Source organism: Tubulanus polymorphus, chromosome 2 (genome assembly GCF_964204645.1).
Source record: "Tubulanus polymorphus chromosome 2, tnTubPoly1.2, whole genome shotgun sequence".
Lineage (NCBI taxonomy): Eukaryota > Metazoa > Nemertea > Palaeonemertea > Tubulaniformes > Tubulanidae > Tubulanus > Tubulanus polymorphus.
In genome coordinates, this window is record NC_134026.1 from 24,606,529 (window position 1) to 24,622,605 (window position 16,077).

Consider the following 16,077-nt stretch of genomic DNA (forward strand, 5'->3'; position numbering starts at 1 on the left):
CTTGTTCCGGAACAATTTTGTTTCCACTGATTTGCCTCCCACTTACAAGCTAAGGCTAAACAAAAAGGATACCTTGTTTTCCTAATTGGTCCAGTCGTTTTGTAAAATGCAATAAAATTTAGTCGGTCCTTTCTATAGCTGCTGGGTGTATTCTGGTTAGCTTGATCACATGATTTTGAAAAAAAAAAGTAATGTACAGGGTAGATTGGTGGCCAGCCGGGTCCACTTTTAAGCCAAGCAGAAAGGAGAAAAAAGGTATCAATTTTTTTTAGCCCTGGTCTGGACTCCTGAGACGCAAAATACAGTAACACGATAAAGAAGTCGCCATTGATCGTAATGATTTTTTATTTTATTAATAATCATTCCACACACTAATTTATCAAACAGCACCTCTCCCACAAAGAATACACAATCTTTTGCCAATATGTGCAGTTGTAGCAACTAAGATGAATTTAATGAAGGCTTTTTTAAATTTTAAGAAAAATTATTTACAGTATGTTAGTAATTACCAGGTATGGCTCAACAATCAATCAAACAATTAACAGTAGAACGAATTGAAACGATCATCATTCAATGTGGGGCATGCTCATACTAATTAAGAACAGCAGACAATTTAGGACTAGAGTCAATCAAATATAATATCAATCAAACTTTATATGACTAAATTAAAATTCATCAGTACAAAAACATAACCCCAGTCTGTGATATCTCTGCTGTAAGTCAACTATCATATTCTTATTCATTCAAGATGATACTATGCGTATCAATCATTAATAATATCATAAGGTTGTGATTAATTTTACTTTCATTAATGTAATACTTAATAATAAGAATAATCAGATTTCTAATACTTCCGCAGTTCCGCTGTGTGCTATCATAATCGTATTGAATAATTCTCTGGGGGAAGAGGTAAGCCTCTAACTCAGTGTACATGTGCAAGCGCGTGGCTAGAGGAAGTTCATCCGTATGAACGAATAGACATTTTTGAAATAAGTTTAATACCGGTTTAATACAGTTGTATAACATTAAAATCTGCTCATGTATACAATTCAATAGCCCGTCTATATCCATAAGGCAAAAGATGATGATGCTATATGTATATGAAACAACCCCCTCTTCTAATATTTCTAGCTACGGGCTTGATGTAGTGTAGAATATAAGCTGGCTCTAAAAAACATTCTTAAACTACACAAGCATAGGGGTCTTATCCCCTGGAAAAGTAAAGTAGAAAGCAAACAAACTCATCTTCATCGATCATTCATGTACTTTTAAAACAGTTCACAGGAAAAATGTACACACTAATTCTCACACTAATTATTGGGATAGCTTCACTGAATCTGCCATGGACTGAAACCTGCATATCCAAAAATAAATTCAATTTGAGATCTTGACACTTTGATGACCCTTAACTCATAAATAATATTTAGACCATAATTAAGGTTAAATGGTATCATTCAATAGCAATTTTCACAAGTAATAAATTCCACACGTATCAATGGGTATTAATTTAGCACATTTCTTCAACTTGGAAGCAACATTATCTCGTTATTCTGGTTTAGTAATTTAACATTTGTTCAGTTTTTTTAAATATATTTACATTGGCACAATTATTATCAACACAGGAGAGTGCATACTTGTGTCACAAAATGATATATAATCAATATAAATCATTAATGATGAAAGCCCAGTATAAATGAGTCCACTTTCACGGATCAACTTGGGTACACATTCTATCAGCAAAATCTAAGACTGAAGAAATATTAAGCTTCAAAAACCTAAGAAGCACGGTAGTTTTGCATAAAGGCTTTCAACAATTTATAATAAATTATACCGAGAATGCGAGATCAATTGATTGAAACTAAAGCATGCTATCGGATCAATGTTTTTCTTATTTTTATCTGTTTTATAAAACCACACGCAACTAACAATAATCAAAACCTATCTATATTTGGAATGTTCTAGCTAAGACACACTTGTTCCCTACAGGAAGGAGTCAACAATTCGTCTACAGGCCATCAAACTACAAGGGTCATAATATTACTTTGAAGTACCAGGGTAAGCCATGATTGGCAAAATCGATGTACTGGTAAACTTTCACTAGATGTTAATACATGTATTATCATATGTTTTGTTAGTATTTGTGCAGCATATGTAAAGATGAAAAATATTGTTAGCTCTGTCCCACGATCAATTGCTCACACACTCAATTTTAACGTAGTTCTCATGGCTAAACATTTCCCTGAATAATTCTAACCCGATACAAATTTCTCTAGATCGGTGTACATGAAACTATTTCCCTAAAATTTCATCATTATCTTGCTGCCTCGCTTTCCACGTCAACACCATTTGAATTGTCATTTTGTGTGCTATCTGCACCGTTATCGGATTTAGTGGTTGGTTGTTCGTCGGCTGTCCCTGCTGCTTCCTCACTGCCACTAGCTCCGCCCTGCGAAGCAATGATTTGATCCCGCAACTTCTGAATTTCTTGAGGACTGAAATTGTGATGATATCAAGGTTGAGTTTTAAAATCAACTACATGTACTACACAACCACTAAATGCTTTGATAAAAAATTTTTGCATATACCTTAAATGGACAAAGACTATTCCATTGATTATGTTTAGTGTTTCGAGGACACTAGCCAAGGATGGTGATTGTATCTGAAAATGTGGAAAAGAACTTCAGTTTTCACTCAAAATGATTTCTGGGAGTAAAATGTACAAGATTGAAATTGATAATTCTATATAAGCGCACCTGAATTGGAGGGAATCCACCGACACTTTCACCCCGAGATATCTCATCCAATTTCTTCTGAAACACGACGGCTTGCTGAGTCAGATGTTTCAAACATTCTGAACTTTCTTGAGTCCGATCGTGTGAATCTCCTAACTGAAATATCAAGCGAAATGCATCAGGTTTTTCACTCATTACACTGGGAGTTCATCAATTCTGCTATAAATGTTCACCACAAACTTACAGTATCTTTGTAAATATTGTAGGCAGATTTCTCACTAGCGAACGCAGTTCGGAAATCACCTCGACAACTGTGAGCTCTCGCTACCAAATGATGACTCATAGCAACTTTTAAGCTGTCGGCACCGTAAAACCTAACAAACAATACAACAACAAGTCATAAAAAATAGCTCGACAAATTTGTTTTCATAGTTAATATAACAGGTTTTATATACTTACAGGATATTGAGTTTTAAAGCTTTTTCTAAGAATTTGAGTGACATTTCATATTCTCCAAGGGCATGTAAGATTAGACCAATATTGCTCTGCAAATGGTGAAGAAAAAAATATCATTCGTGTATACTCAACTTATGAGACAGATATAGACTGGTACTTGACCAAGAGTATCATGTAACCAGTGATGTACTTACATCAATGAGAGCTATTTCAGGATGAGTGGGACCAGCGCAAAGCATTGCTAAATAATGAGCTCTGTAGAGCAATTTCAAAGAATTTGTCAGCTGTCCATTGGCAAAGCAGTACAGAGCAAGATGTGACTGAAAAATACAAAATTCGACAATATCATTCATTGTTCGCTGACTGAAAAGAATTACACAATCTTTGTACTCTACTACGTGTGATTACTCTTTCTAAACAGAAACTTACATATTCAGTAATACAAGCGGGATGATCAATACCTAACACTCTTTCACTAATCATCACAGCTCGCTGTTGATACATCAATGCCTATAATGAAATAGAAGAACATATCATATCAGTTTTCACGCAAACGATGAGACACAAACATATTTACACCAATGCGCATACCTCATTATGTTCTCCCATGATGTAGTTCAATCTAGCTAGGAGTTTGTTACATGCTGCAATCTCTGGATGCAGAGGCCCGTAAACGTTATTGAGCAAGTTCAATGATTCGCTGACTAAATCATGTCCTTCTCGCAATAAACCTTGCTGAATCTTTGCCTGACCACTATTGAAGAAGTTATATGCATCACCAGCCTAAAAATACGAACATTACATGTATCTATCATAACAAGATTATTCAAGAAAAAGACAGAACCTAGCATATCCCTGTGGTGTTAAGTATTTACCTTAGGATGCAAATGTTTAACAGTCGGGAAGAGGTTCAGTATGTCATCCTCATGGAACGTTTGCTTGTGTTTATTATCCATATGATAATCGCGTAGTCTCAGTTGAATTCCCAATTTATGACAAACAGCACGAAGTAAAGCTGGTTTGTACATGCTGTATTTCTCAACAGTAGCTTCAAGACTATCTCTGCATAAACAGTAATATATCACATAATAAAAGAGTCAAACACAAAATATTTCTACGAAAACATTGATCAATACTTACGTGCCAAGGTTGAATTTGTAATAGCTCTTTACTTCTTCTACTATTTTCCTCCAAAGGGATTTTGATGATTCTAATGCCCAGTCAGTACTTCCTAAAATCAATACAGAAACAGATGTAACGTGTGACTACCAATCTACACCAAGACAAGAGTGTAGGAAGATGTAATGTCCATCTAAAACTATACAAACCTTGACTAGTTACGCTGATGTGTCGGTTCTTTTTCTTATTCTTCTTTTTGTTGCGTCCTTGCAGCTGAAAATGGAACCATTTGGACATGTGATTCATACATATGTATTTAACTTAATTATCATAACATACATCCACTATGAAAAGCTCACCTCATCAGCAGCAATCTGACAGGTTATATTTTGACTCGAGCTCAGGTAACAGTTAAGGAAATGACTAATAGCTGCAGCAAGATTCATCATCTCAACTCCTTCCATGTATGTATTGAACACATGTTTAACTGCCCTAGTAATCATTTCAACCACACCAATTGTCTACAAATATAGAAAATAGACTTATGAATTTTTTAGTTTTCTAATGATAAGAGCTAAGAATTGCATTTCTTGGTTACCTTGAGATAGACCAACGAAGGGTATTTTTGTAGAATTTCCACAAGTTTTCCAAGATACCTCATATTAATACCCCTAGATAAATCATAAAACCAAAACTTATTATTGGCATGTTTGAAGGCAATTAAGTTGACTCATCAAACCATCAAAATCACCAACAAACCTTTGATGCATAGCTTCGGTCAATGTTTTTCCATCAATTGGTGAAGTCTGATGTTCAAGACATTCTTTTACCTATAAAAAACATGAATAAATTACCGTATATCCTGGCCAATAAGCCAATTTTCTGGCTTCAAGATCTGCTTATTGGATGGATATATTCTCAACTAAAACAAGGAAATTGATGATGAACTAATCATTTGATATCTGTTAATCATTTTAATATTTGTTAGAAAAAGCCGGGCAAGACAAAATGCCTAAAAATTCTTCGGTCAACAAAATATATTTACTACATTATAAATATCTAAGGAAAACCTACCAAACTAGGAATTTGGTGCAGAACCAGAAACTCGGCTGCATCTTTAACAAGTTGGCAATCTTTTTTGTATTCTTCACCCTAGGATCAAACAGAAGAAATAGGCAAGAATTAAATCATTATCCATTACATCGATTTTCTTATATGTCATCATTTCTAGGTTACCTCTGGGTTAACATGCTTCACATGTGGTTGGAATACATCTGGATTGAACGTAATATCAAAGGCTGTATCACTGAGAGATCCTACAGCGTGACAAGCACTTTTCACTATGTCCTTTGTACTGTCTTCAACTGAAATGAAATAAATACTTCATCTATGATTTGCATTGATTTGTTAGCTACACTCAAGTTTATGACTGATGATCATACATGACTCAGTAGTCTCTGTTCCCATGAACTGTTCTACAAGTTTCTTAGCTTCTTCAACTTCACTGTCGGTCCTTTCTGCAGCTCCGCCATCTGATGTCTTCTCTTCACTGGTCTCTGAGGCAGATTTTTTTACCTCTTCATCCTCAATTTTTGCTTCAATGGCTGGTTTTTCTTCAACTTGAGCAGCAGCAGCTCCTTCTGCTGTCTCTGCATTATCACTCTAAAATGAGCAAAACCTAATTTACTTAATAAAATGTTATTTTTGCATATTCAATTATTCAAGACAAATTCACCATCATAAACAAATTCACCTTATCTGCAGCTAACTTTTTCAGTCGTAATTGTTGGAAATGCCATGCCGCGTGTTTTATGAATGCTAGATACTTTGTCCTAAAAGAATAGGCATTTAGATCAGTAACTATATCCTCCATTGTGTGAGCTCAAAATAAATCTGGATCAAAAGATACTCACTCGACAAAGGATTCAATTAACTCCTGACGAAGACAGGCTAGTTTGTGTCGGTGGGCAATCGGGAAACCCATTTCTTTAACGCGATCATTCAACTCCTCACCTTCAACTGAAATCAAATTGATTAAGTCCTGTAGGAAATTTCACAAACGATATACCAACATAATTTTACTATCTTTTCTGACTTACTGGGTAAGAAATTTACATCAGGTGGGCACGTCCTTAGCAAATCTAAGATGTAATATCGCCCATCGTTGCCAATTATACCCTACAATAAATTCATAAATCGAAATGAAAAAGCACATCAGATTACATGTATATCTTTCATCCACAACTATTGGAGTCAAACTTTTTGAACATTACCTTGCATTCAACTGCTGAAAATATCTCAAATTCTTCATTCTTTTCATTTATAACTCTGAAATATCAATGTTTTCATAATAACAATGTAATCACTGACAATTTTTATCAATATTCAAATAAATCTAAAAATAATCTTACTTATGGGGACGAATTTTCAACTGGCCTGCAGTTTTCTTCAACTGAAAAGAAATAAACCGCCAAACTTTAAACCCTAAACCGTAATCAACGACAACCAGTCATTATACGATTTTGCTGCAAATGTTCTTATATCACTTACACGTTCAACATATTGCTCATTTGTGACAATTGTCTTTCCGAAGTCAATAGAACCGTACACAACAGATTGCTCTTGTTCTCGCTCCAAGATTCCAGGAATAATAGATTGAGCGGTTACCCTGTAACCACGATAATCAACAACTACAGTTCCAAGAGTAAACAAACCTTCAGGATCAATGTTCATATAGGACTTCACTCCTTGTAAATCATTACTCTGAAAAAAATTAACACATTTCATCCGTATTTTATTTGTCAATTTGAATCATTACCAACAGAAAACCAAATCAAGAATTTACCGGTGCTACATATGCAGCATTATCACCACCAAAGTCTTTGTAATGATCCTTGACATCAAATCCCAAACTGAAGAATATGTTGTTCCAAATGAACATCTGCATTCTGCAACGAAAGAACACGTGATTTAACTTAAACATTGGCCTAACAATTTCAAACACGAAAAGCTTTACAGGAAGGGGGACCTTACTTGGAAGATTCTCCGGGGTTTATAGCCATTATGTTACCATCAATTACTGCCACTGCTGCCTTTGTAGCTGCAGCCACGAAATCACTGTGAATCTGAAATATATAAATACATAAATCCCATCCGGTATATCAAGTACGTCAGAAAAATAATTCTAAGCATGTTTACCTTAAAGATAGCCCTTTCTCTAATTATTCGCTCTGGTAATGATTTTCTGGGCAGTTCTCTAGTAGTTTGAAGTTCCTCATTCCAATCTCTGGTTTGTCCAGGTATATGTTCTTCGTAGCCTAATTTTGATGAAAACGCTGAAAACAGATGCAACGATAAACTTAATACATATAATATCTATTTTACTGTACATCGCACAAAAGAAGTTTTTTCAAGATTCAGAATGGATAATAGGATATTATTCTCATACCATCTTCTCCTCTGATTGAGTCGACTGTATGCTCCTGTGGTGGTGCTATCCACGAGTAAACCTGATACGGTGTTGGTACACGTTCAAATGGATGTTTCTGCGCTCTGAAATCATAAAGGAATATATGATTCACAGGAACACACTGCAGATGTAACAGAATTGTTGCAAGCCTCTTGAACCATACTTGTTGTGAAGAACCAGTAATGGCTTGATTAAGTTGCCAATTGATTTTAGCTTCACTTTTGGGCCACACTCATTCCCATATCAATAAGTATGAATTCAAAATCAAGTGAAGCCAATAGAACATTTCAATCTCAAATGAAATACCAACCGTTTCTTAAGTAGAAGACTAAAATTTCTCTTAAATCCAGGACTTATTTGATTCAACATGCCAATCAGAGAATGCGACAAGTGCTTTTGTTGAGCTGCTTTGGGGTTGAAAACATCATCGGTGGACCTGAAAATGGTCGGAACAGATGTTCAAATTTTCTTTAAAACAGGGCGTCTTTAGATATGTGTTACCAAATCTGAGATTCACTATTTTATCAACAATAATTGTAATCAATTTTGTTAATCAAAATTACAGGTGACTTATCAGCTTCAGTAACACAGACTTTGAGACAAAATATTAGATTGTTACTGGGATCATGAATCCAATTCAATGTGCGCAGATTAATTCAACTTACTGATTGATGTAGAAACCTTTAGTAGATGCGGTTATGTGGTATTTCCTGTCTTCAAGCGTCACAATTTTCAGATACAACAAATCACCTGTCGAGAATAGGCAAACACTTGAATAGCGATTTAACGAAATAGAAACATATACAGGTGGTCGCGACGTATGACTTTCTGGTGCACCTACCATGCATTTTCCGTGTACCCGGAGGAGGATTCCAACCACTATATGTGACAACCTTTAAACACTGCGGGGCCCGCTGTTCATCAATAAGTGGATGCAGGGCAAGCAATGGAGTATCATCCTTCGCATTAGGTATTACATACTCAGGAGGGGTACAGTCAATGTTCTCTACTTTAGGTCTCTTTTTATCTGAAATTTGAAACAAATGATTTCAAAATCCATCAAATGAACATGCTAGTAAGACTGAAAATAGAAACAAGTATAAAATGTAGCAGAAGCCTTGAACCATGCACATGTTTTATATGCATAGCTTGATTTTTCTGCATTGAATTTAGCTCCAGGAATCAATCCACCATGTAAATACATTAGCGAAAACTAAAATCAACAATCCCAGAGCATCTACAATAATTCGAAAACAAATCTCATATCACGACTTACCAAGCACATCGCTGACCGTGATTGCGCTTAGGAATGACAGTGACATGCATTCAGAGCCAGCGTAGGCATCATTCGGACCAACTGATTTTAGTAGATCTCGGACATGACGAACGTGAATCCTTGCTTCTCTCACTGTGTATGGTTCTGTAAGATAAGAAATCATTTCATCATCAATATACAGTTCCGATAGATAAATACATCGTTAATACTTTAATCGTCATTTCTTTTAACCTTCGACAATTTTAATGATTGATCCTTCCTTCAATCCATCGATACTTTTCAATTCGGCAAAGTTGTCAAGAATGACGCCATCGAGTTGCATAGAAAAACAGGTCAAGTGGCAAGTTTCCTCACGGTCATGAAGAACTTGTTGAATCTCTTGGACAAGTTCCATCGAGCTAACCTGAAAAATAGCAATGCATAGGTCAAAGAGAGAAAATTTCCATACTTCTTGATTACGCTAAATTTTGTGACAGCCTTTCTCTTCTATTCTATTTCGGCATTTATACTAACAGGTAAGTCAAATGTTTCCAATCCAGGAAACGCAATCTTAACAGTGAAACTGGTGTCTTGAATGAAAATGACTTCATGGTCATCAGCTGGTGCATTGCCATTTTCTTTTTCCTTTTCCAGCGATTCCGATTCAGCCTTTTCTACCTCACCATTAGCTAAAAGGAAATACAACCATCATTATTCAAGATATAAAACTGAAATCAGTGCGACTCAACTAAGAATACACACACTGTTATCACCAACATTGATTGATTACATCATCATTGAACGAATGTACTTTTAGGCTAAATATATAACATACTATACTATACAAGTTCAACAACAAAAACCAATAATCACGTACTACAAGCAACACATTTGATGATAAGGATGCATAATCAAAAAGTGTAAAAACCGTCAAAAAACAAGTGACATTTTACAAATCAAATTTATTGACTTGGATTTGTTGAGAAAAAAAGTTGTTCCGTAACGGGGTTATAATCCTACCTGCAGCAGCGGTGGATTTCTCCTCGACTTTGGGAATTTTTTTAGTCTGGTCATTATTCTGCGAATCAGTTCCGTTGCGCTGGTCGTCGACATCGGTCACCCCAGCCATGGTTTCTGCGAGCTTTTCACCAAAACACTGACGCTGACACACGTGGATACCCTTCTCGATAACCTTGCCCCAACTCCGTTCGGCGATAATCTCCACCTTAGTTATGCAATGCATATAATATGTAAAAAAGTACAAATCGTACTTTGTGACTTTTGATTAGATATTCATTTGCATATGTAAGGGATTTTTTCAATAGTTGCCTACATCAGGAATAAGACTGTAAATTTCTATAAGCTCTGTGAGTTTTATATTCAGTAGACTTTACAAGTTGAGTGGAGATTAATTGTGAACGGACTCATGGACCGGACATCGTAGCCGTTCGCCTTCAATGAAATTTTGTTTTGAACCGGTGCAATAAGCATTAATGAATGAAATGATAATAAACATGCCTAATTAATTATCTATATCATTACCTGTGGCTTCAATCACCGACGAAATGCCCGAAGAATCATCCCCAGTTTTAGTTGCTTTGAAATCTTCAAAGAAGGGTCGATTGGTTTATGACAGAAATTGGTTTGATAGCAAAGATTCAGTAAAGGTAGGTCTAAAGCTCTTAAAAAACAACATGAAAAAACAAATCTACCAGAATTATGCATTTTCTGTGATTAACATTATTATAAGAAATTATGATGGAAATAATAATGATAATTTTTGATGACAATAATTGCTGATCTCTCGCCAAGACGGGCCCGCAGGGGCTGAACATCGGAGTTGTAGTGTAAAAACGATTCTGCTTCTAAAAATAAGAAAATTAGAAATGTTTAATTTTATATGATTGATTATTTTTCAGAAAACTCTTGATGATTGTACAAACTATCCACCGTTGAATGTGAATATTCCGTCATATCTTCGCGGTGGTGATGACTCTTCTATGGTTGTAACAGTCGCCACTTCAGATATTCAAAGTTTTTCTATTACGACGAAAGAGGAAAGTTGTAAAAGTACTCCTAAAACTGGCTGTCACCGAAAAGAAAGGTACCAGAATCATCTTGCAGTATTGGGAAAAACCATCTCCCAAAATTAAAGTCTTTAAAATTCAAAGCTTTGAATAGCCTACTTCTCGAGCTAACTTCGTCATTCATTATTTAACAAAGATGAAATACTTTGGGTTCTGGTTTCTGAACAATAAATGATTTATAGTTTTGCTCTATTTCACAAATTGGCAATGCACTGAAGGATAGCACACATAATACCAATCGTGTTAACCCTTTCAGTGCGTCTACACCGTAGTGCGGTGTATAAATCAGTGATAGATTTTGCTAGTACACCGCAGTGCAGTGTATTGATGTAATTAGTAATTAGTAATTAGGCCTATCTCTCTTGAAAAATGGCAGCACCTGTCAAACATAATGAAATACTAGTAACTAACGATATACAGTGCCGCGGTATAGACGCACTATAGTGGTATTCCCGTTATTAAACACACTAGGGTGGAATTTTTTTTAATTTTCAAATTATCTCTAGCACTATAGGGTATTAACTAGTCAGCACTGAAAGGGTTAACCTGGTTTAAAATAAGTAACGAGACGAGTAGTACTTTATAGGTTAACTATTTATTTGACGCGCAAGCTTTCGCTACTAATGTATAGAAGCTTCATCATGTGAATCACTCATTCACCTGACTAAGCTTCTATTCATTAGCAGCGAAAGCTTGTGCGTCAAATAAATAGTTAACCTTTATAGTACTACTCGTCTCGTTACCTATTATCTTTCTCAAAATCTGGAATTTATATTTATATTTAGAATAACTCATCATCATTCTTTGATTCTTTTAGCTTAAAAATGTTCTGTTTATAGGAATAAGGATGAAACTGATATTGCATCACAGAAGAAATCAAAAGTTGGATTATCAGATAGAGCTACTAGTCCAGTAGATTCTATGATAGAAGTTTATGAAAAATCCTGTGAAATGAGTATTGCAGTAAGTGATCGATAGTAATGCCCCATTTATTTAGATATAAAATAAGATAAAATACCGGGGTATATCTTATTTATTTTAGAACGCTGTCAAAGAGAAGAGGAAGCAGAGTGATCAAATTTCACAGAATATCCAAAAAAACATAGAGGAAAGCTTCAAACAGCAACAGTTACAGAAGGAATTAGAGAATTATAAACGATTAGCTATGCTTGAAGCAGAAGAAAATCAATGGTATACCAATCTGCAATTAGGCCTAATTCAAATCGGGCACATCCTTCTGTCCATGTACATAATTATCTAAAAAAAACTTTGCTATTAAAGGAAAAAGGAAGTTCAAGAAAGACAGATTCAATTCAAAGAGCGACGAAAGCAACATGCTATGGTAAGAATGAGAATAATGTTTTTCGGGAAATAGAACAAGATTGTGCAAGAAAATGATTTGGATTGTTCAATTACTTACAGCAACTTCATGCGAAACTCAAAGAAGCTGAGGCAAAACAAAAGGAAAAAGATGAACTTCAAATCAGAAGGTAAAGATATCTATCACTTGAATATTGAGTTGTTAATGTGAAATGATTGATAACTTTCTAGACATTTTTGAATGATGAATTCGTTAAAAAGAAATTTCAGAAATTCTGTTCCCCAGTTTGCACAATAACCAAAAAATGACCCATTTACATGCCTTTTAGACGCCAAGAAGCACAGAAGAGGTTACAGTGGATTCTGCAAACATTACTGGATTGTAAGAAAACCAAAGATGAACTGCAAGTATTGCTGGAACAATGTCCTTATAAGCAACATCTGCCACCAAATATACAAAAAGCCATAGATATGGTGAACACGCTTAATTTGAAGATCGAGCAGGCTGTAGTGTTAGCTAAATCAAATGGTGCAACAGAGGAACACATGAACAGAGTCAGAGAGCTGAGTAATTCTGTGTCCACTGCTCGTATCAATACAATAAAAGCTATTGGTATGTTATTCCTTCTGTGTGATGCGTGTCATTTATATTATGTAACGTTTCATTATTTTCCATAAATGACCAATGTATTTTCAATTTAAATTTTGACTCTCAAGAAAACGCAGTGAAAAAAGGCAAAGATGAAGAAAATCTAGAAAAACAGAAAAAGCAGGAAGAAGAACAGAAAAAAGCTGAACAACTCAAGCAGCAGAAAGAAAAGGTAAGTGAATTATCAGTTGTACATTTTAGTATTGTGTCTACGCATTTAATTGTAGCTTCATGTCTTCTTTACGCAGGAAAGGGCTGCTGCTGCTGCAGTTAAATCCACATCTGCCGAGGGAATTGCTGTTCTAGCTAAAGGTAATTATGATCATGGTAGTTCATGTATTTTACTTGTATTTATCTACAAAGCCATGTATTGTCTATTTCAGCTGATGTTGTGCTGTGTGTTACCGAAGCTTGCCATAAACAATACAATAGAATCATGAAGACATTGAAAGAGAATGAGCGGAATTTTGCAGATATATTGACTAAGCCAGAGGTAAGCGCACATGATCCGAATCAAACTGAATCAATCGTTTCTGTCACTTAATTAACGGTATGTTCTAACACATTATACTTTCAGCTCAAGAAGTTCAGATTTGAACTCCAAAAAGCTGTCAATACACCTATCAACTCAATCGCATCTGTCAGTGGTTCTCACCTACGGGACAAACTGAAAAAACTAGTATTTCTACTTGGTGGGCAAACAGTTGAAACTATCGCTGGAAAAAAGGTGTCAGCTGGTGAAAATCCTACGGGTGTTCCATTTGTTCGCGACTTGTTTGCAAAGAAGATTGTAGTATGTATTCTAAGAATAGTTTTGACTACATTGGCAAATGTTATTTCACTTTCCTTGGATGCTGTGTAGCTTGCTAATGGTTTTCAATCCTCTTTCAGAAACAAGGAGAAGAACAAGTGTCTTCGAACTTTGACACAGCTTTTCCAATTGCTGGAGTAGTTGTTGGTGTATGGTCAATGGTTCCAGCCATTGGTGACTTGTTATTAGGTCATTTCTATATGAATTGTCCATATTTAGTCCCGTACTATATTCCAAAACAAGATGGCCAAAGTCAAGAAGATTTTTACAAGTGAGATAGCTTTCATTTCTAGTCTGTTCTAGTCATTTTCTTATGTAACCTAAAATCTACGTTTCAAGTCTTGATGCTTAATGTGCATTCATTACAGATCACAAGGATATAGATATGAAGATGGACAGATTGAAAAACAGGACAAGTTTTTACGGAGGATGTCTGGAATGATGAGACTCTTCGCTGCAATATTGATAACTATGCCACCAGATAGTGCATCTAACCATCCACATCCTTTTGGTATCGAACAATCTTGGATTTGGCTGGTAAATGTTATCAATCTCGAACCGCGACCGAGTATTACTGCGACTATGTTGTATGATTTCTTACAAGTGACGGGAAATGTTTTGAATAAAACTTACGGGAAACAATTTCACAAGTTACTTAATGCCATAGTGCTGGCATATTTACCAAAAATACAAAAAGTTACACCGGCTGGCTCGGGAGGGCCTGTCGTTCGTTTAGAAAGCTGTTTACAGAAGTGGTTGAAGTCTGGAAATATACCACCTCCCGATGGTGTTCTTGCTCCTAATTTTTGGTACACGTAACTATGATATGTGAAACATTGTAAGCTGAGTATGGATAGTATCCATGGATTGCATTTCATATTCGATTTGAATTGAACTGTTAGAATGATTTAATAAAGCTGCTTTCCACAGTACTATTTCATTTAGGTATGCTGTGAATGAATTCATTGAATGAATAATCGAAATGTTAACTGAATGAATTCATTGAATGAATAATCGAAATGTTAACAGTTATTGTAAAATTTTTCAAAATCAAGAAATAAATTATATTTTGTATGAAATTCTGATCAGTTTAGTTTTATCAGAGGAAATATTTTTAAATCGGTCTTTGAAGGAAACTGTACATGAAGTTCCCGTACAGTCTAGAACTGACTTAATTTGGATTACTAAAGATCAGATTTCTTCCGAATTATGAATAATAAAATAGTTTATACGGCTCAAGATTGAATGGAATTATTTACTCCTGTTGAGACAAGCATCCCCCAGATTTTTACTTAAAGTACGATGGCGAATCACAATGAAATTCAATCTGGAACTAAGGAAATGAGTCGGATGCTTTTTGGATCATCGCACATACACATGTACCAGTACCTAATCTTGTCCGAGTAATAAGCAACATACGTATTTTTGTGAGTTAACCGAGTTGCTGGTGACACTAATGCTAAAGATTTCCGTTTCTATGTCTTGTCAGAACATCGTTTTGGTGTCATATTCATGGGGTTAAAAGAAACAATGCCAAAAGTCATTCAGATATTTTGTTCTAGACACGAATCAATAAACCTTTGATGAAGTTGCCTTTGGGATAATAGAATCTTCCAGATTTTGTATCATCTTCAACTTGACGTAAGAAAAAAGAAAGCCAAAGAATTTTTAACGGGCTATTGATATGGTAATGCGTGAGGTGTTGGCACTGATTTCATTTGTCAATGCAGTTGTGTTAATATCAAACAATTCCTCTATTTGAAATCCTTTGCCATCTAGTAGGTGTATTCCATTACATCCTTTTAGAATTATATATCAAATAGACAGTGAGTTTTGATGGATATTTCTGGAAGTTTTACCTTCTAGAAATTTCCCCGACTTTGTATTCAGCTTCTATTAGATTGCGCTAAAATATCTTTTTTTCATTTTTCATGCAGAACATAGATATTGATCGATAAGACATTTTAACATGTATTTCCTGCCGTCACACCATGTAACCGTGTTTTACTCATAAAAGTAACTCATACGTTTACCAACATTCAAAGCAGTATTGATTTTATAAGTGCTGGTCCTTTTGAGAATGAGAAATTTCTCGAATAATTCAAACAATTACAGTTGACACACCTTCAAACCATAACATTCATCCGTAGTTGTAGTATCCTCTTTTGTTAGCAAGAAA

The 16,077-nt window shown here is 35.3% G+C and overlaps 2 protein-coding genes across 2 annotated transcripts; one reads left to right on the forward strand and one right to left on the reverse strand.

The window, feature by feature from the left end:
• Positions 1-365: 365 nt before the first annotated feature.
• Positions 366-10,242, reverse strand: LOC141900805 (clustered mitochondria protein homolog). The gene is made up of 34 exons (XM_074787856.1): positions 10,052-10,242; positions 9,566-9,720; positions 9,284-9,455; positions 9,053-9,196; positions 8,618-8,803; positions 8,442-8,526; positions 8,087-8,212; positions 7,756-7,859; positions 7,506-7,642; positions 7,341-7,432; positions 7,153-7,255; positions 6,858-7,070; positions 6,719-6,759; positions 6,581-6,635; positions 6,407-6,485; positions 6,221-6,326; positions 6,061-6,139; positions 5,750-5,969; positions 5,544-5,671; positions 5,382-5,459; positions 5,067-5,137; positions 4,906-4,978; positions 4,667-4,828; positions 4,517-4,580; positions 4,329-4,419; positions 4,064-4,250; positions 3,780-3,971; positions 3,618-3,698; positions 3,383-3,508; positions 3,192-3,277; positions 2,977-3,106; positions 2,754-2,888; positions 2,586-2,659; positions 366-2,492 (listed from the first exon to the last, which is right to left on the reverse strand). Exons 1-34 carry the CDS (start codon positions 10,158-10,160, stop codon positions 2,312-2,314), a joined length of 4,065 nt encoding a protein of 1,354 aa, XP_074643957.1. The 5' UTR covers positions 10,161-10,242; the 3' UTR covers positions 366-2,311.
• Positions 10,243-10,455: 213 nt separating this feature from the next.
• LOC141899689 (uncharacterized) lies at positions 10,456-14,922 on the forward strand. The gene is made up of 13 exons (XM_074786123.1): positions 10,456-10,698; positions 10,951-11,135; positions 11,958-12,081; positions 12,161-12,309; positions 12,400-12,460; positions 12,541-12,608; positions 12,768-13,051; positions 13,156-13,259; positions 13,336-13,399; positions 13,471-13,580; positions 13,665-13,880; positions 13,979-14,169; positions 14,267-14,922. Exons 1-13 carry the CDS (start codon positions 10,597-10,599, stop codon positions 14,715-14,717), a joined length of 2,109 nt encoding a protein of 702 aa, XP_074642224.1. The 5' UTR covers positions 10,456-10,596; the 3' UTR covers positions 14,718-14,922.
• The last annotated feature ends 1,155 nt before the right edge of the window (positions 14,923-16,077 follow it).